General features: G+C 40.6%; 1 protein-coding gene across 2 annotated transcripts in view; it reads left to right on the forward strand.

The window, feature by feature from the left end:
* RUNX2 (RUNX family transcription factor 2) overlaps positions 1–20,196 on the forward strand; it is a 223,222-nt gene that overhangs the window by 107,993 nt on the left and 95,033 nt on the right. For both annotated transcript variants that reach the window (XM_010333959.3, XM_074397859.1), the window contains exon 5: positions 2,954–3,058. In XM_010333959.3, the coding sequence (XP_010332261.3) occupies positions 2,954–3,058 (105 nt within the window). The remainder of the gene's footprint in view (positions 1–2,953; positions 3,059–20,196) is intronic.

The raw sequence follows: 20,196 nt of genomic DNA on the forward strand, positions 1-20,196 counted from the left end.
ACATATTTCTTCTGAAGGGGCAATAAGAAGTAAAAGGAGCCTCATTCGCTTCTGCTGTAGTTGTTAAGTACATCTTGATCCTCAGGGTTTGATTTTTGGGAGATCATAGTTACACTTAAATACTTGTTTCCTCCCCTAAACCCATCTCTTTTTTTAAAAAAAGTTTCTATAGAGAACTGATTCCAGTCTGAGCATTTGAATGCTTTAGGCTTGAAGGGTGAATTTTATATTTGGCTTTTGTTCCTACATGTGGTGTCTCCCTGAGTTTAGGGGAAACATACATGACTTTTAATATCTTAAGTAAGTTGTAAAGGTCTAAAGTAGAACTATTCCCAAAACTTCTCTCTCTCTCTCTTTTTTTTTTTTTGTTTTGTTTTTTGAGGAAGAGTCTCACTCTGTGCCCAGGCTCGAGTGCAGTGGCACAATCTTGGCTAACTGTAACCTTCACCTCCTAGGTTCAAGTGATTTTCATGCCTCAGCCTCCCGAGTAGCCGGGACCATAGGCATAGCTGAGACCATCACCACACCCAGCTAAGTTTTGTATTTTTAGTAGAGACAGGGTTTCACCATGTTGGCTAGGTTGGTGTCGAACTCCTGACCTCAGGTGATCCACCCACCTCCACCTCCCATAGTCCTGGGATTACAGACAGGAGCCACCGAGCCCAGCCGACGATCTTTCTAGCAGGTTATTTAGAGACATTAAGGATACTTGAGATCTCTATATATCCTTGATTTATTAAGATGAGTGCCATAGATGAAAACTGACTCTGAAACACAGCCATGGGAGCCATTTTTAGAAAGGCAATCCTGGGTCCATAGACCACTAATCTGCCCCAAAACGGCACTTTAAAATGTTTTAGTGTAAATTAACTTTCAATCTAGAGATTCAGCCGTTTCATTTTCTGCAATCTTTCCATTGTTTTCAGGTTCTAACTTGGACCCCGTGGTTTCCTATTCAAGTTTCTGGTCTCTTTTTCTGTAGACTTTTTAGTTTTCTGTAACTAGTTTAGATTCCTGCCTGGTTTATTCTTCCGGTTAGTCTTAATGTTTATAATAAAGCCTCTCTTTGTTAACCAATTATAAATTATTTAAATTTATGTAATGTCCAATATAGTCAATAAAATATGATATTTCAATGACTCTTTAGATGCTTTCATCATCCTGAGATATTGCATTAGTCCATTTATACTTACTGTTTCTTGGGCACATAGACCTGATTGGGACACATCTAGAAATAAATTACTTATTAATTTTTTCAAGTGGCAAGTGATCAAGCCACTTAAGGAAGTGGCCAAGTGACAGACTATTTAAAAAAAAAAAGAGCATTAATTTTAGGGTCTGAAAAATGAGGCTCAGATCCTCATTTTTCCCATTTATTAGTTGTGTGAACTTGGGTAAATTACTAAGTCTCTTGGGGTTCAGCCTTCTTATTTGTGAAATGGGGGTGAGAAATCTAAGTGGGGAGGATTAAATGAGATAATATATATGGGCACTTAATACGATTCTAATTGTTATTCACCTTTCCCTGTTCAAACTGCGCCCACCCCATTCCTGGTTTTTCTTTCCCTTTTTATTCCCCTTGGCCATGAAAAAGTATAGCCAAGGAGACCTAAAACTATTTATACTCAGTAACAAATGATGTGTGTCTTAAACAGATTTTAGGAACTTACATGTTCTAGGTTGAAAAGAAAACCCATTCACTAGACTTGACAGCCAAAGACTGTTCTACATTAAGCCTTATATATAACCTGTTCCATATTAAGCTTTGAAAAGACTGCATTAAACTTTGCCTTGGTACATATTGTCAAAGATCTGTGTTCTGGTTTAATACTCTCAGTGTTCAGTAAAGGGCAAAAGAATCTCTGACCAAAAAAACAAAGCAAAACAAAATGAGCTTTTTAAAGGTCTGTTACAGGAGCAGACTAAATGAGTACTCTGGCCTGAGATTGCTGAATGTTTTATTGAGTCACTGTTTTACGCCCACCTCTTCCTGTCTTGTAACAGTTTGCAGTTTTGACTATCTGACATGATTAACCGTTGCAAATCTAACTGATTACAACTGTTAGTGAGTCTGTGCAACAGAGAGTGGTCTCTTCTTCTGGAGAAAGAAGACGTCCAAATCTGCTACCCAACTTTTCCCTGTCTTTTTTTCCCTTCTTACTCATCGCTTTTAGCTCATTAATTTGAAGCATCCGATGTAATATTTCAACGAAGCACACCTTCTGCTAAAAGCAAAATTTGTGTTTATGTTGAGAGATGTCATGTTCGTTTAGCAAAATGTAAGTCACTGTCAGGGAGTTATTTCAAGATTTAACAGCAGGGATGTATGTTAGAGGAGGGGTAGGCAGGGAGGAGAAAATCTTTGTTCCAGTAATAATGAAATCATCATACCACAGGCACATTAAGGCCAGGACAGGAGACACTGGCTCCTGTGAAAATGATTCCCATAAGAACTTGCCTCTTTTATCTTCTTATTGTAGTGCAGCTAAGCAAATGAAACGCTAAAGCCATTTGAAGTAAATAACATAATCAACAATGATTTACTATTGTTCTCTCATGAGGTCATGACCTAGCCCTAAATAAAGACTTCTAAAATTGTCTGTGCTTGGATGTGTTCCTGATGTCGGAGAAAACTGAAAGAAAAAGAACCTTCCTCAAGTGGACCAAGGTTTTTGTTTTCATTACAACTGTTGCTACTGAGGAGCTTTTTTGGAATTCAAGTCTTCCTGTGTAGTACTGCAATGAGGGCAATGATCTTGACACTAAGCAAGTTTGGAAATGTCCTCAAGTGGCCATTGGTGGGTTTCCAGTTTAGAAGAAGGAGTCCTGACTCTTGTCTTAGTGTCATTGCCTCCCTAGAGATGCTTATGCACTTTGGAAATCTATGCTGCTGTGTAATCATCAGTACTGTCTTTTAATATTCACTATATGTTTTCCCCTTTTCTGTCTGCAGGCAAGAGTTTCACCTTGACCATAACTGTCTTCACCAATCCTCCCCAAGTAGCTACCTATCACAGAGCAATTAAAGTCACAGTGGATGGACCCCGGGAACCCAGAAGTAAGTACTCCCCTCTTTACTGGAAATGGTGATAGTGTTTCCAGAGACCCTGTGAGGCATTTATTCCAAATGAGTTAGTGTTACTTTCATATCCATAGTGTCTTTGCAGAGTTTGCTATCTGCATATATATATATATATATATATATATATATATATATATATATATTTTTAGCCAGGGACAGTTAGTCAAACTTCAGAGTTAGTAGAAAATAAAATTACAGTTTTAACCTTTGCCGCACAATTGCTAAGGCCTCCGTAGCTTTGGGAAATGAGTGAATAATTATTCAGTTGGTGTTAACTATTTGCTAAGAAATTCTGCTCATCTAGTGGACATAATAGGGCAGAATAGACCCAAGAGAGCTGAGGAAGAAAACAGTAAACTTAAAAATCTTGAGCTTAGTCAAAAAGCATTTGCATGTGTTTCCCATGGCCTAAGAATGTGTTTTAGCTTTTTAACTCGCCCACTCAATTCCCTTTATGAAGAGCACACTGCTTAATTACAAAGAATTTATTTGCAAATGATAACTTGCTTGATTGTTACAACTGTTGTTTGGTCATGCTCTAGTAATTGTTATAGGTAGTTTTCTTTTAACAGATAGAGTCAAATCACCTTTAAATCCATCTTGGTTTATTTGTCTGTCTGGACATCCAGAAGGTTTCACCGGCAATCAGTTTCAGGTAGAGCACATAATCTCTTTGGGCCAATATGTATGTTCCTTCTAAATCTAAATTGAACGAGGTTGACTTCCCCCACCCCCACCAAAAAACTAATTTGAACAAACTCAGCATAGCGGTATTTAAGTATATTTAGAGATTAAAGATTATTTAATATATAAACCATGAACAATTCTGTGCCAATGGAAACATCATATAGAACTCTGCCTTTGCTGAGTGAATACATTGGAATCCTAAACACTGCATTTAGGGAGTTTAATTTGGTGTGTGGTGGAGGTATAGCTGGCAGGAGTACTTGTTCTATAACGACTAACCTGCCCAGACCATGAGAGTGGCAAGTCTTTTCTTCCCCTAAAATGAGAGAAAGGGTCTCATAAAGTTTTGCTTCTGCCCAAGTACCATACCTTCCTAGCAGTGGGAACATATGGTGGCTCCTGTCCTTTTTGCTGCTCTTTTCACAAAGGCTGACTGCTTGCCTGAACTAGGGAGGTTTCCTGCCTCAAAAGCAAGTCTTTGAGGTTTTTGTTTTCTTCTCCTTTCATGTGTATGGCATTCTTCCAGGTTCATAATGTTGAGTCAGTGCTGGCCCTGTCTGTTCGGTTTGGGAATGTCCTGTTAGGTGATTGCTGTACATACGTGTGTAAGCCCCAAGTTTCTACTCCTAAGGGCTAGTGGTTATGCAGTGCAGGTGAATAGAACAGAGCAGAGTGGCTTTGCCTGGTCTGGGACTTTGCCTGCCTTTTCTGGATGGCTGTGAGTTGTGGATGTTGCCTTACGATGGAAGATATCCTCTAACTTTTGGTCAGACTAGCCCCTGAATTCCTGAAAAGGCAGGACGTCCATTTTAGTAATGCACAAAGCAGGATACTTGGTTTTTGACATGTAGCACCACTAATGCTTATCTTTTAAAGATGTTTCCTGCTGATCTCAGCTGTTTTTCTCAGTTCTTGGAAAAACTGTGTGTGTGTGTGTGTGTGTGTGTGTGTGTGTGTGTGTGAGAGAGAGTGTGTGTGTGTTTGTGTGTATACATATACACAAGAGTTGATGCTCAAAAGTTGATGGTTGGAAGAGGAAACAGGGAAGTATAGGTGCTGCCCTGTTCTGAACAATATGACAATAAGTGAGAAGGCAGGGGTAGCTTTGGGAAAGTCACTTCTGTTTCAAGTGTGGATAGCAGTACCTCATTGCAGAGAGGTTTTGGGCCAAATTAATTAGTCAATAGACTCACTGCCTTGTAAAGGCAGAGAAGTGCTCTGAAAGCAATGAGATTTAGAAGTAGAGGGGCCAGGTGGTATATGTGGGAGCTGAGTTCAGGCTTTGGGTGGTGCCTAGGGTGGGCGGTGGAAGTAGATACAGATCTGGAAGTGGTAGACCACCTGCTCTAGATAAGCCTGAGTAACATTTCTTATGAACTGAAAATACCTGTGAAAATGTTGGGTCATTTCCCCCACATCATGAGGCGACTTCACAAAGTCAGTGTCTGGAGAGGAGAGGTCTGCTTGCAGCGACAGCTGAGTCCTACAACCTGGACTCCGCTGGATTATTTTTTTCCTCCCTGCTCTTGGCCGTCCTGGGCACTGAATATTTGTAGCATAGCACTCTTCTCAATATTGTTCTTTAATTTTGACACTCCCAGGTGTTGGAAATGCACAAGATTTCCAGTTTTCTTAAACAGTGAGTACAATAAGAGTTTGATTCATTGCATCTAATGTTAAATGGGAGATCCTCTAGAATGCAAATCGGCATTTTCTGTAGTTTGCCAGACAGCAAATCCTTTAGAGTCTGGGGACCGTGTGGCGGTCTCTGTTACCAGCTCTCAACTCTGCCATTGTAGCTCAAAAGCAGCAAGGAAATACATACATTCATAGTCATGGCTACACAGGTTGAGTATCCCTTATCCAAAATGCTTGGGACCAGAAATGCTTTGGATTTCAATTAAAAAAAAAATTGGAATATTTGCGTATATAATGAGATATCTTGGGGATGAGAACCAATCTAAACATTCATGTGTGTTTCATCTACACCTTGTGCACATAGCTTGAAGATAATTTTATACAATATTTAAGTAATTTTGTGCAGGAAGCAAAGTGTGTGTTATGGACTTATGTGTGGAATCTTCCACTTGTGACATCATGTTGGTACTCAGAAACTTTCATTTTGGAGCATTTCAGAGTTTCAGATTAGGGATACTCAACCTGTATTCCACTAACATTTTACTTATAAACACAAGCGGTAAGCCAAATTGAAGTTTATCAAGCCTTGCTTATTCAAAGTGGCTTCTTTTATTGATCCTTAACAGAGAAGCGCTTTAGTAAAAGCCCTTTCCAGTGGGGATGGGGGTAGGGGAACAATTTATACAATTGTTTAGCTTCCTCTACCCCCAAATTATAATTCCTTAATTAGCGGTTATTAGTCATAAAAGTAGTATACTTCTGTTTATTACTTACAGTGGTTTGAAGGAGTTGAGGATTTTGTACTATTCGTTCTTGTCGGTGGAATTTTTCTCCTTCCTCTAAATATTTGAATATATATTGAAAAGGCTGCTTCTGGTAGCTCAGCTGTTTGAGCAAGGACAAGTTCTGGGTTAACTGGTTGGGTCGTTATGTCAGACCGCTTGGATCGAAATCCCAACTCCACTACTTATTAGCTGTATGGAGGTAGGCAAGTTACCTCACTTCTCTTTGCCTTGGGTTTCTCATGTTTTTAAGTGAGAATGATAATAATAGATAATAATACCTTCCTCATCAGTTGCTGCAAGAACGTTAAATGTTTTATTGTATGTAAAATGGGTAGCACAGTGACTGTCACGTAGTAAGTGTTCATTAAGTGTCAGCTATTATTACATCAATTTCTTCAGTGTCAGAGGTTTGCCGTAGAGTTTTGCTTATGGTAGTCTTCTAGAAAACAGATACCAGCGATGCATTCTCTCCTCTAGTATATTACTTTATTCCCCCTGCAGATGGCTTTACTAAGCTCATTAGTAAATGACACTAATAAGTCTTGTAAATTGTGCCTGAGCAGATATTCATGCTGCCCAGGGAAAGCTGTGCAGAATTAGTGATAAATTTAATTTGTTTGCAACAAAGTCCGAGAGCGGATGCCGTGGCACTAGTACCCCACTCGAGGCCTTGCCTATCAACACATCTGCCAAGACTTGCTTTTCACTCAAAAATCCGAAAGATTTCATCCTCCTGTGTTTTCTGTCTCTGGCAGCTGAACCAGTGCTGTCACATCACAAACAACTTCTTTTCTTAATATACACATCTGGCGTTGGCAGTTGGACTAACTTCATAAGAGCACATGATCATCACTCATTACAAGATTAAAAAGTACCCTATGGCATCATTGATGTTTTTTAACTTTGATCTTTTGCAGTTGTGATTCATCTCGGTTATAAAACTTCCCTTTAAAGGAACATAGCCGATGACTTATTAAAAGCTTCATCTTAAGTAGTGTAAACATGAAAACGGTACACATCTTTACAAAATGCCATTTATTTTCTTTGCCAGCTTATCATTTTAAGACATGACATCATACTTAAGATCCCAAATTTGTAAGTCTTGTGTTTAGGCAAGGCATTTTGACCTTCTGTTGGCAAGCTAGCGCCAAAGCACAACTTTCAGCCGGAGAAGTGGTGTAGCAGGAGCAGCAATAGTAGTGCGTTTAGATTATCTAACTCTTTTAAACATCAGTTTCTATTAGGATCCCTTGTTCCCATCTGTGCACTTGGTTCCAACTCCAGTCTGATTTACATAATTTCTACAGGAATGTGAAACTTGGTTAGCAACATCATATTCTACAGAAGTGGTTCAGAGTTAGGGAAGGGGACTGATGGAAAAAAGTATTATTTGTTGTGCAGAGGATGGAAAAAACAAAATCACCTTACACAGAATACTTCAGATTCTCTTGCTGTATTTTCAGTTGTCTATTGCTAAATAACAAACTATTTTCAAATACAGTGGCTTAAATAATATCCTGTTTATTATTTCCCATGATTTTGTGTGTTGATTGGGGTTCATTTGGATGCTTTTTCTATTGGTCAGGCTTGGGGTCTATCAGGTAGCTGCAGTCAGATAGTGGCTGGTGCTGAAACATCCTGGATGCTTCATTTGTGTGTCTGATGCTTTGGTGAGATGGCTGGATGGTTGGGCTCGGCTGGAATTATGGGACAACAGGCCCCACAGCGTTTCTTTCCATGTTATCCTGGATCCTCTCCCTCTCCACATGGCCTCTCCATGGGGTCTTTCCAGCTGAGTCTAACTTCTTACATGGCAGCAGCTCAGGGCTCCTTAAGGTGCAAAAGTGAGAGCTCTCAGGCCTTGCTTCTTTTTTAGTTGAGGTCTTGCTCTGTCATCTAGGCTGAAGTACAGTGCCATGCACATAGCTCACTGCAACCTCAGCCTCCTGGGCTCAAGTGATCCTCCCACCTCAGCCTCCTGAGTAGCTAGGACTATAGGCATGTGCCACTATAGCTGGCTAATTTTTACATTTTTTGTAGAGATGGGGTCTCACTCAGTTTCCCAGGCTGGTCTTGAACTCCTAGGCTCAAGTGACCCTCCTGCTTTGGCCTCCTGAATATCAAGTAACTGGAATTATAGTTGTGAGTCACTGCACCCAGGGGTGTTGGGCCTTCTTAAGGATTAGGCTCACAACTGGCATGAATTTCTTCCTCTGCATTCTATTGGTAAAGCAAGACACAGGTGCAGCCTGGATTTAAGGGAATAAACCACCAATGGTGTGAATGTTGGAGGTTGTGGTTCACTGGGACACCAATGTCATCAACTTATGTAAGTGCTTAGCTGGCAGTTGTCACAACAGGAGAAATAATTTTTTCTAGGTGCTGTCTTCTGTAAGGACTCTTGGCTTTTTCAACCTAGAGGACATTCAAAGAAAGTGACTCTAAGTTTACTAGTCGAATGGTAGCGTCATTCTGGATTGAACAAATTTGGTAAATATCAGAGAAATTAGTGGTGGGTATTCCCTTGTGGTGCTTGGTATTGGCAGATCAGTGCTCAAATGAGAAGAACATTAAGTGTTTGAACACAGGGAAGTATGAGCCTTACCTGGCAACATGACAAGTCTTGATCAGAAATACCTTACGAATCCTCAGATGTTAAGATTAGAATTTTATCTATTTATTTTTAAATTTTTTTTTTCGCAATGGAATGGTACGATCTCAATGTTGGTTCACTGCAACCTCTGTCTCCGAAGATCAAGCTGTTCTCCTGCCTCAGCCTGTCAAATAGCTGGAATTACAGGTGCGCACCACCACACCCGGCTAATTTTTGTATTTTTAGTAGAGATGGCATTTTGCTGTATTGGCCAGCTGGTCTCGAACTCCTCACTTCAGGAGTTCTGATCTGCCTGCCTTAGCCTCCCAAAGTGCTGGGATTACAGGTGTGAGCAACCATGCCCAGCCAAGATGAGAGGATTTACACTTTATATCATCTAACTTTGAAATTCTTGCTTGTTGCCACCCCTGCAAACCTACTGCCCGATACATGTGAGTGGGTTTCTAAAAACTTTTGTGTATTGGGTCTCAGGTAAGTAAACTATATTTACTCTCAAGGAGAGACCAAAGCTGTGAACTGTGTACTTCCTGCCAGGGCACTACCAGCCACCGCTGATCAGCCAGCTACCTGTCTCAAGCTCTGCCTTTTTTCCTCCAGTGATCTTGCTCCTTTCTTGTCGGTTCAGAGTACACTGCTGCAACATTTCTCTACTTGGATTTGTGGGTGACCTTCAGTAGGGTTCTGGTGCTTCCTTAGGTGAATGAGAAGTTATCTGGAAGTATAGGGCACTGTTGATATTTCTAGGCTTGCCTCGTATTCTGGTTCGCTCAGCTTGTTCGGCTTAGGTCCTGCAGCTACACTATTTTCTTTTCCTGTTTGCTCATTCTCACCTGTGCCCAATTCATCAACAAATCTGTAATTGCTCAGAGAAGTTTCATTTCTCCATATTTTTGAGGCATGTCCCATTGCAGAAGTTTTACCTTAACAAACTTGAGTTAACAGACTTAACAAAACAGGTGGTCCAGGTCATCTCGTTTTTCTCATGCTGTTCCACCTAGTTCTGAGACTGCTTTCCAACCTGGAGGTGGAGAGAGTGGAGGGGCTGACGTTTTCTCTTCCTCATTCCAGCTGATGTCAGTGGCACCTTTCTCTCTCTCTCTCTCTCTCTCTCTCTTTCTCTCTCTCTCTCGTTTGAGATGGAGTCTCAGTTTGTTGCCAGGCTGGAGTGCAGTGGCATGATCTCAGCTCACTGCAACCTCTGCCTTCTGGGTTCAAGCGGCTCTTCTGCCTTAGCCTCACCAGTAGCTGAGAGTACAGGTGTGTACCACCACGCCGGGCTAACTTTTGTATTTTTAGTAGGGATGTGGTTTCACCATGTTGGCCAGGAGGGTGTCAATCTTTTAACCTTGTGATCCACTGCCTCAGCCTCCCAAAGTGCTGGAATTAGAGGATTGAACCACTGCACCCGGCCAGCTCTCTTTTATTCTCTATTACTTTTCATCCTAGTTGGTGAAGGGATAGGCTTTTTATGCCAAAGAGCGGCCCATGTACTTTGCTTATTTACCAAAGGAGGATTTTTTTTTTTTTTTTTTTTTTTTTGAGATGGAGTCTTGTTCTGTCATTCAGGCTGGAGTGCAGTCATGGGATCTCGGCTCACTGCAACCTCTGCCTCCCAGGTTCAAGCGGTTCTCTGGCCTCAGGCTCCTGAGTAGCTGGGATTACAGGCATGTGCTACCACACCCGGCTAATTTTTTGTATTTTTAGTAGAGACAGGATTTCGCCATGTTGGCCAGGCTGGGCTCAAACCCCTGACCTTGTGATTCGCCCGCCTCGGCCTCCCAAAGTGCTGGAATTACAGGCATGAGCCACTGTGCCCTGCCCAGGAGGATGCTTATTTAGATACCGGTCACATGCGAAAGAAGTTGGGGGGACACGTCAAATGTGTTGGATAGAGGGACAGCAGATGAATTTTTTAAGGTTATTTGATTCTTCTGGACACGGTTTTTGCATTCACATCCCTGCTGTCTGTGAAGACGACTTGAAAAACCTTGATAGGCTTTGCGCCATGCTCCGCATGCCACAGGTCTGGGTTTTAGTCCCTAGTGCAAAGCATTAGTAGAGAAACCCTTAACTTCCTGACTTTCAGACTTTCCCCTGGGTTCTTCACTGTCTCGGAAGTGCCCAAGGAATAGAATTTATGGGTAAATGCCATGTTTTGATATTTATAAGTTGGCAAATATAAGCAGCAATTTGATTGTCATAGATATTAATCACTTGGCTACTAGGATATAAAACATTGCTGAAAATCTTTAACTTAAGAGATTAATAACAGTAAAAAAAACTCCACGGTTCTCTGTTTTCCCTTCTTCAAGAAGGATGGGGGGCGGGGGGGACGGGTCAGAAGCGCTGGTGGAGGTTATGTCTGGTGGTTGGTGGAATGTGCTCTTGAGAAGACCAGTTTTAAATATCTTTCAGTCCTTTTTTTTTTTTTTTTCTTTTTTTTTGTTGACTGGCTGTCAGGAGCTGGGAATATAGCCAAGAAGGAAATGACACATCGAGAGGCATTTTGTGTTGTGCAACATTCTGTGGAACTGATGCAAGGATATATGGCCTGTTTACACATTCCTTTGCTCGCAGACTGCATGGCAGTAATTTAATTCAGCAGCACATGGCATGCTGCAGCAAGGAGCTACGGCCTTAACATCCTTTCATGGCAAATTATCACAGCCGTTAAAACATGCTCGTGTCCCTCCTTTGCACTCTTCCCTGGCTTCCCAGCTCTGAATGTGCGTTCTCATTGTATTGGACTTGTATTAATAAGGCGCTGCAGCTTTCACAGCGGGAGCACATTTTCCACATGCGTATGTTCCAGTTGATATATTTACTTCTAACTAAATATAGCATGGCAAGTTTTCAAGTGATATGTGTCCTAAAAATGGATACATGCTTGATCCAAATGTGTCAGTAGTTTGTATCTTGGTGTAAGTCAGAAATCATTCATTCTGGAAAGTGTTAGGGACTTGAGAGAAAGAGGTTTTCTGCCTTCCCCTCCTTTTTTTTCCATCTTATTTATTTTTTATTAAAACTACTTTTCCTTCTCAAGAAAGATAATTTCTGATAGAGCACTGAAATACTCCGTTCACCTCTATTTTGTTTGTGTCATGGCAATTTCTTCAAGGAAGACTAGACCAGTGAATAGGCTATTTTTAAAAATAGCAGGGAAAAAAAGATTTGTTGTATTGCTTTTCCTATTATATTTGCCCCTACCTAGCATTTTTATAGGATACATTTATGGTGTCAACTGAAGTACAACTTTGGGCACATAAAATCTTAAAAGTTTTTATTTAGGCAGGTATAAAAAAATTACTCTAGTTTTTCAAGTAACTTTTGGAAATTAAGAAAAGGCGTAAAAACCATTTAGGTCTAAAATATTAATTCAAGATCATACGTAACAGTTAAAGTGAAAGACAGTGTTTGTAAGCAGCAAAGGAAGGGCTCCAGTTCTCAGAATTTTTCTGCTATTGTGCACTGGTGGTGAAAATCTGTTTTTTAGAAGACCAAAACCCTTCATTGAAATTTAGGATTAAGGCTTAAACCCCAAGTACCCCTAGAAAAGGTAACTCAGACTTAAATTCTTATTAAAATAAAAACAAGTGATATAGACTCCTCTTTTGGGAAGTGGGTTTTGGAAGATAAGGGGAGAGTGGTTAGTGAAGTCTTGGTACTAGAACGTAAACAGTGACTGGCAGAGTGCACCAGGCAGGACCTTTTCTGGCCTTGAGGACAGTGGTTGCCAACTTCAGGCATCACAGTTTTGCTGCAGGTCAGCTGTAGCAATGAGGATTCCTGATGCTTTTCAGTTCTAACATACTATTAAGAGTGCAAGATTTTGTTATTTAAAGGTAAGAGTTTTGGGATTCTGTATTTCCATAGTTCTCTCTTTTGCAAATGTTTTCCTTTCACAGTATTCCTTTTCTGTTGTTCTAGAAACATGCTAGCTTTCCTACTCTACTGGTTTGCAGATGATCATTTAATGTGTTTCTTTTATTTTCGTATTATCTTTACCATCTTAATATGTATATTTGTCTTATTAAAATTAATCGTGATCTCCGTCCATACAAGAACTTTAGCATTCTTTAAACTTCAGTCTCACCCCTCTCTTCTAGTGTCGTTATCTGATATTTTAGTATATCCTTGTTTTACATTTCCTGGATTAGTCATTATCAGTGTTTAAAAATGTTTATACTTGTATTTTATTATGTTTATTGATTCATTTGCTCATCATTCCTTCCTTCACCTTAGCTCTTCCTTCTAAGTTCAGTTTGCTTTTCCTTGATACAGACCCTTCAGTAATTCCTTCAGTGAGAAACTGTTAGTGCAAAACTCTCAGAGAGTTATTATTCCTGAAAATGTTAGCAGTTGTGTGTGTTAGCTGCTGCCAGCATGCAGTGATGTGAGTGGTGTCCTGCCGAAAGCCTGTCTGCTCTGAATGTCTGAGATCCACACTTCCAGTCATTCCTTTGTATTGAGACTTTCAGGTCATTATCATCAGGTTAGTGGAGTAGTATTTAAGGAAATGGAACACAGGACAGATAATACTCATGAAAGATGGTGGAAGAAAAATGTTTCTAAGCTCCTGTCACTTTGGAGAGCTCTGGAGAGGTCTAGGGTCAGTGAGTGGGGAGTAGGTGGGAGGCAATGTTCCTGCAGAGGAGAAAGCAAAGAAGGGGGGCGGGAATTAAATCCCCTATTTTACACTTTTGCCTTGGACAGGCACTGAGTTGCTTTGGAACTTTCTATCCAAATTTATGTTAAAGAACTCCATCATTACACTTGCTCTCCAGAGGTCATGTGGCCGTTGCTCCCTGAACAATCAGAGCAGGAATATTTAGATGTTGGTGTCCACATGTTTCTGTCATTTTGGTGAGATTACAGGATTCAGAACTAGAAGACCTGTCTTTTGTACGCTAAATGAATCAATGAATTAAAAAGAGGGAAGAAAATAATGTGTGGACTAGAGGGGCATGGTTTAAGAGAGCCAGGAGACCACGATCTGGGGTAGAACTAGCTCTGGGCAAGCTGGATGGGGTGACTCCAGTGTTGGCTGGTGTGTCTCTTCCTGGGGTTGTGCAGGAGGTGGCTGGTGGGGAAGATGGCAGATGACGCTGAAGCCAGCTGGTGCTTTCTGCCTTTCTGTGAACTCTCAGACTGCATATGCACCCTCCACGACGTGTATTCTCATCTTCTAATTTACCTCCTTGGAGTTAAATTTTATGAGATACAATCTGGGTAAAAATGCTAGCTTGTATTTTGGTTGGGGGGATACTCAGGATGATTAATCTGGGCTTTATGCCTCTTTAGGTTTGGTCCAGGAAATTACTAGTAGGCGAAGATGGGCCCTTGGAGGAGATGATGAAGGTACCAAATGCGGGTTGTTCTACAGGAAGTCAGGAGAAATATAGATGTGTAAAAAGAAGGGTGAGCGTGAAGTCTGGGTTACTAATTCTAGAGCTTTGGTTTCTGTTTCACCTCCTCACCGTTTACTCCATCCTGCAAAAACAAGTGACAATGCATTTTCTGCCGTGAGGGCTGTGTCAGAGTAGCTTAACAGGGAATTAATCTGTAAGGGTAGTTTATGTTTAAGATGTAGATTCCCTTATGGCTAAGGGAATTGGAGGAGTTGGGAATTCTTCTTTTGAGACCTCATTGCCGTCTTAGTGATCTTAAGCAAATCACTAAACTTTTCTCTAGTTCCATTTCTTCATCCTTCAAATGGAAATAGACCTGAAGACAACTCCACAAAGTAGCTGGGAGTAACTCCTAAGGAATGATCATAAAGTACTTGGCACGCATGAAGGGCTGCTTAAATACCAAATAGTAATTATGTAGCGCCTTTCTGCCAAGGAGTTCCAAATGCTTAGACATTACCTCAGTGATTCTCTGAACATCCCTCTGAGGGATGCATTATGCATTTTACACATAGGTAAACTGAGGCACGGGCACCTGAGAACTCATTTTTCCTATGTTACTCTGCAAGTCAGTAGATGATTTATAGAGACAGGCAAGGATTCCAGATCATTTCCTGTTTATCCTGTTGCTGTCTGTCTTTAAGACTCTGTAAGTGTCAGGCTTGGGGCATTCTTGGTTGGTGTTATGAAGCAGTGTTACATAAGAAACATGCTTAGTGCGGCAGTCACATCGCTGAATGGTAGAGAAGTCTGAGGTATAAGGCCTGGCACAGAGTAGGCATGTAGTTTGTGGATATAGGTATGCCTGTTGAATGAGTATTGGATTCGTTTTAGTTTAACAGCTGAAAACACTGAATTTTGTGAGATGAAAATAATACATTGTATAACTTAACCTCAATAGAATGTTACTTTGAATATCAGTGAAATGTGGTACTTGAAAAAGAATTAACTTAAAAAACATTGCACAAGAGAAAGTACAAGTACGTGGTAGAAAAGCTAGAAAAAACTAATCAAAAGAAGAAGATAGAGATCACCCATTACTGCATCTCCCAAGAGTACTACTACTAATGTCTCGATGCTGGTACTGTTGTGAAAGATAACAGGAGTGGGGAAAATAGCATCAGGAAAATGATGGAATGCTACAGAATGCCATGACCACATTGATGCTCAAAGGAGAGCGAATAAATGGAAATGAGGATAATTGCTGCAAGGAAATGAAGCATGACAATAGAACTGATGATTGTTTCCAGTTAATGGCTGCCTCTGTGATGGGAAGGGCCTGTGTTGCCTGAATGATACGGGACTAGATGGATCTGAGAAAGATCGATTCCTCGCCCCACCCTGTCCCACCACTGAAAACACCATCCCCCTTTATAATAGCGGACAGAGGCTTTTTTGTGACAATTAGAGATGTGTTTTTAAATGTAAATATTTCTGGCATGGCAACATTTATTCATTCAAAAAATTACTTTCAAGTGCTTACTGTGAGCCAGGTGCCAGGAAGGCGCGATCCTCCCTTGGAGGAGCCTACATTCTGTAGAGAAAAAAAAAGACAAGAAACAAGTAAACATTTATCTATAATCACATTGAATTGCAAATTGTGATGTGTTGTGAAGAGAACTGATGTCATAGTAAAGAATAATGGAGTGTCAGGGAACAGAATGGAACCTATTGCAGAGTGGTCCAAGGAAGGCCTGTCTGAGGAGATGACGTTGGAGCACAGACCTAAAGGGTGAGAAGAAGCCAGTTTGAGGAAGAGTTGGGGGAAGAGACATCAAGACAAAAGGTACATTGTGTGCAAAGCCTGGAACATGATCAGTATCCGAATCTAATACCTAACTTTGCTAGATGGCGAGGGCATTAGCAATGCCTACATGGTTGGGTAGAAGTTGCAGAAAGAGTAGACTGGACTCACACACCCAGAAGTTGCTGTTTATAATTGTACTCAAGGCTGGTGTGGTGTAATGAGAGGAGCACAGGACTCTTCATGTTCATCCCGCCTGGCCCCAAACCACTCTCACATCATTCTCACCAGGTGCCTGAGATTCTTCTTCGAGTTAAGGCTTCGAGGACAGGATGTTCATAGATGTTATCTGCAAAGGATAACACATTCTAAGCCATTTTTTGATGAACAACCTGGATTACATAGGTAAATCAGATCAGATTAGCTAGATATTTATAGCAGAGGACTACAAGACCCAAACTGGTAGGGAAAGCAGGTTGAGAAAGACCTTGAAGAGTTCTGGTGAGGAAAATCGAGTGGGAGTAGGTGGAGGGAGAATTGGCTTGTCTGTAGCTGGGGCTCCCTAAGAATTCCGGGTCCTGAAGAACATGTTTTCTTAGAGGAAGAGCCATAAGAGTAGGCTTGTACTCAAAATAACTCAAACAAAGCAGTAGGTTACCTATATGCGTAGATTCTCTCAGGACTGTGTGTCATGCAGTAAAGCCTTGGCTTTTGTGGACAATGAGAAGCAATCCCAAAGGTGAGCTGGGTTTCAAAACTTAAGAGTAACATAGAAAACTTCAGAATGTTTAGCGAAGAGCATTGATGATGATTAAAGGCTTGTAAAATTGAACCTATAAGGATAAGTTGAAAGACTTGGGATCATTTAGCTTCAAGAAGAGGAGACTGAAAAATGACTTAATAACAGACTTCAAAATTATGAGAGTTATTAAGCTGTGTATGGTGACCAGCTGTTTTGTTTCTGGCAAAGTCAGAGAAAGAAGAATAGGTTTTACCTGAATTAGGTTAGATTTAAAGAAGAACTTTTTGACTATAAGAGTTGTTAAACAGTACAGGTTGCTGAAGGACGAGGGCTTGAATGGAGGGCTTTTCAAATCCCTTCCATTTTAGCGATTCTCTGTGTGTTTATGATGTGCAACAAAATGCCACCTTTCTGCTTTCAAAATCAAAGTCATGATTTCTGTTTTCCATTATAATCCTGAAGCTCAGACTCACAGAGTTTTGTGGACATAAATGATGAGGGTAATTTGTCTTGATTCAGTGGCCATTAGAATCTTTCATTGAGAAAAATACGACCAAAAAGAAGAGTAGATCTGCCATATGATCAAAAAATTGTTATTGATAATCAGAATAGGTGCATTATTAATTTTGGACTGAGGAGTAGAATGTTTTGTTGTTAGAAAAACCCAGGTTCATTTGATTTGTATATTCCAGATACAAAAGGTAGGGGGCTTTATGAAATTGATTCATTTTTGTCTGTTCCTTCCCTACTGGGAGAAACTAAAAACATTTCCAGGTGACACCAAAGTTCGTATAACCTGCAGCTTGAGCAATGCAATCCAAAAATCACCCTCAAGGAATTTATTGTCACAGAGAAGGCAAGAGAGAGGAAATAGGCAGGATTTGTTTCTGAAAACAGAAACCTTCATGCATTTAAAGGCTGGCAGAGAAGTGAAGAAGTTGAGCAGAGCAAGTCTGAGAAAGGCTGGCTGGACACATCATTCCTTTCAGCTTTGGAGCTGAAAATGCAGGAAAGGCTTTGTTTCCAGGGTTAACCTTTCTTGGAGAAGCCAAGCATCAGAGTTTGTATTTCTAAGTTTTTTCTTTAATCTATTCTTTTGCTTAGTGAATACCTGTCTGAGAACCTTTTGTAATAATAAATTAGCACACCTGCACATGGTTTGTTTTAAGCGTTCGCTGATAGCTCACTGATGAAACAATGAGAAACACAGTATGTGCACGCATGCACACACACCTGCACACACACACACAGTGTTTTAGATGAGCTCTCGTTTTGAACTAAGTGCAGGCAATTTTCTCTAAAGGAAAAGAAATAATCAAGAGACCAAAGAAACAGACTTTGAAACAGGTGACACACGAGAACGAAGGCTGAGTGGGTGTAGTCCTGGGTTAGGGGAAAGGAAAAATACTCAGAAAACCTATTTTTCTTTCCTCCCAAAATAACTTGGGCTCCATGGCTCATGAAGAACATTTAGACCCTTAGCCACTATACTTTACCTTTCCAAAACACCATCACTGGTGGGGAACCACCCACAGCTCAAGGTGGGTCAGAAGGCACAACTTGCTTTCTTCCACTGCCCTCCTTTCTTCTTTGTCAATGACATTTTCTTAGTGGTCTTGGCACTTTCCGTCTTTATTTAGTCCTTCTGATGACTTCTATGTTTGGATCTCCCCGACCCCTCACTCCCAGCTTTAATAAAATATCTATATTGTTTATTTCTACATTAATTTATTTTCAAACTTCTAAAAATTTGTAAAAGCTACAGCTGCCTCTTATGGGAAAAGCCAACTTAAAGGGGATTAGTGGCCCTCCTTTGCTAGGAGGCCAGAGGATTGATAGTGGGAAGGAAAACCAGCTGGAGAGAGGTTTGGTTTCCTCCTTTTGTTAATCTTTATATATATATATATATATATATATATATATATATATATATATATATATATATATAAAGAACCCTCTTCTCGAATACTTTGCTATAGGAAAGGTCTCTTCATTACATATGTGGGGACAGTGGAGGGCCAGGTGCATATTTTCTGCAATCACTGAGGCTGGCTCTGTTTTCCTGAAGAATAAGCTGTGAAACTTACGATATATTGGGTTATCTGAAGCAACAAAACACCCATTGGTATACCCACAAAAAGTGTTTGATTATCTGTTCTCCCCTGAGGACTTTACTTAAGATCTATAAACCAGTATCCCTTTCCTTAAGAGGTATTGTGATAGAGACAGAGTGAGAGCTTTCAGTGGTCAGGGCTTTGTAGAAGCCTGGACGCATGGCCATGATAATGTCTAAAGCATAATCAGGAAGGATGGAGGCTTTTATGAAAGTCCTGAGAGCTGAAGGGAACAAAAGTGGATGATTTGGAGTGTGTGTCTGAACGTCCTGTGCTTCAGTCATGTCTCAGGAGATTCCCACATTGGCTCTCTTCAGGTATTTGTGAAAGTCGATATTGGTGGCACAGATCTGACATAGCAAGGAAATTTGCTGGGGTCAGGGATCCAAGGGTTTTGGGATTCTGTAATTAGGAAAGCATTGATGGTCCAAAATGCAGGATGAACTTTCATTTTATCTTTTACAGAATGTATTTTTGCCCTTTTTCTATATATTACATGTTGGTTCTATGTTTTGTGAGGCCTGGTGCAGCAGTTCCTTGATAGAGCCAAATAGCTTGAATAAAAAGAAGCAGAGATACCTCTCCCTTTGCTTTCATTCTAGATTGTGTCGGAGCTATGCTAAGGATGGTGAATGGAGATACTGATTGTAAGTTGTCACCTCCTAGCCCAGTGGTAGCGTTTGAATAGAAGTAAGTTAATGGAAAACGACTTTGCAAGACATACCAGCCCCAAGCACTCATTTTTGCTGAGGGTCAATCCATTGTCAGATATAGCTGGAGAAGCCCTTTCGTGGTATGGAGCCACCACTTACTTCTTTATTCTCTTGTTAGAAGAACTGAAATATAAATAAACAAAAATTTGCAACTGAATTGGAAGAAATCTTACACTGAAGGATGAAATGTAGCGTTTGTAGCATGAGATTTGTGGCACAAACTGACCAGAGGAAGGAAATCTGGTGATCTAGATAGATGTCTTTGGTTATTACCACTCTTGCTGACTGCCTCTCTGCTAAGAACTCAACAGGATGAGTCATCTCTTAGCTGTAAACAAAAACTTTTATGGGGAAGGGAGAAATCCTTGTGTCTGAAGGAATAGGTAGCATTTGTGGCTAAAATAGGTATCTTCTTTCATTCCTTTCTAAATTGGAACGAATTGCTCCAGAAAGTCTATCAGAAGATTATGTATGTATGCATGTGTGTAAGCATCTATGTACGTGTGGGTATGTATTTTTGCTATTGCAGTGAGCTCCTGCAGCTGAACCATAGCTGCGTTCTATTCTTACTTCTGGTCCTGGTGCTACATGGCGAGTTCTTAGAATGGATTTTGACAGTTTTCACTTCAGGAAACACAGTCTCAAGCTGGACATGCTGGCTTATGCCTG

This window comes from Saimiri boliviensis, chromosome 4, assembly GCF_048565385.1.
Source record: "Saimiri boliviensis isolate mSaiBol1 chromosome 4, mSaiBol1.pri, whole genome shotgun sequence".
Classification (NCBI taxonomy): domain Eukaryota; kingdom Metazoa; phylum Chordata; class Mammalia; order Primates; family Cebidae; genus Saimiri; species Saimiri boliviensis.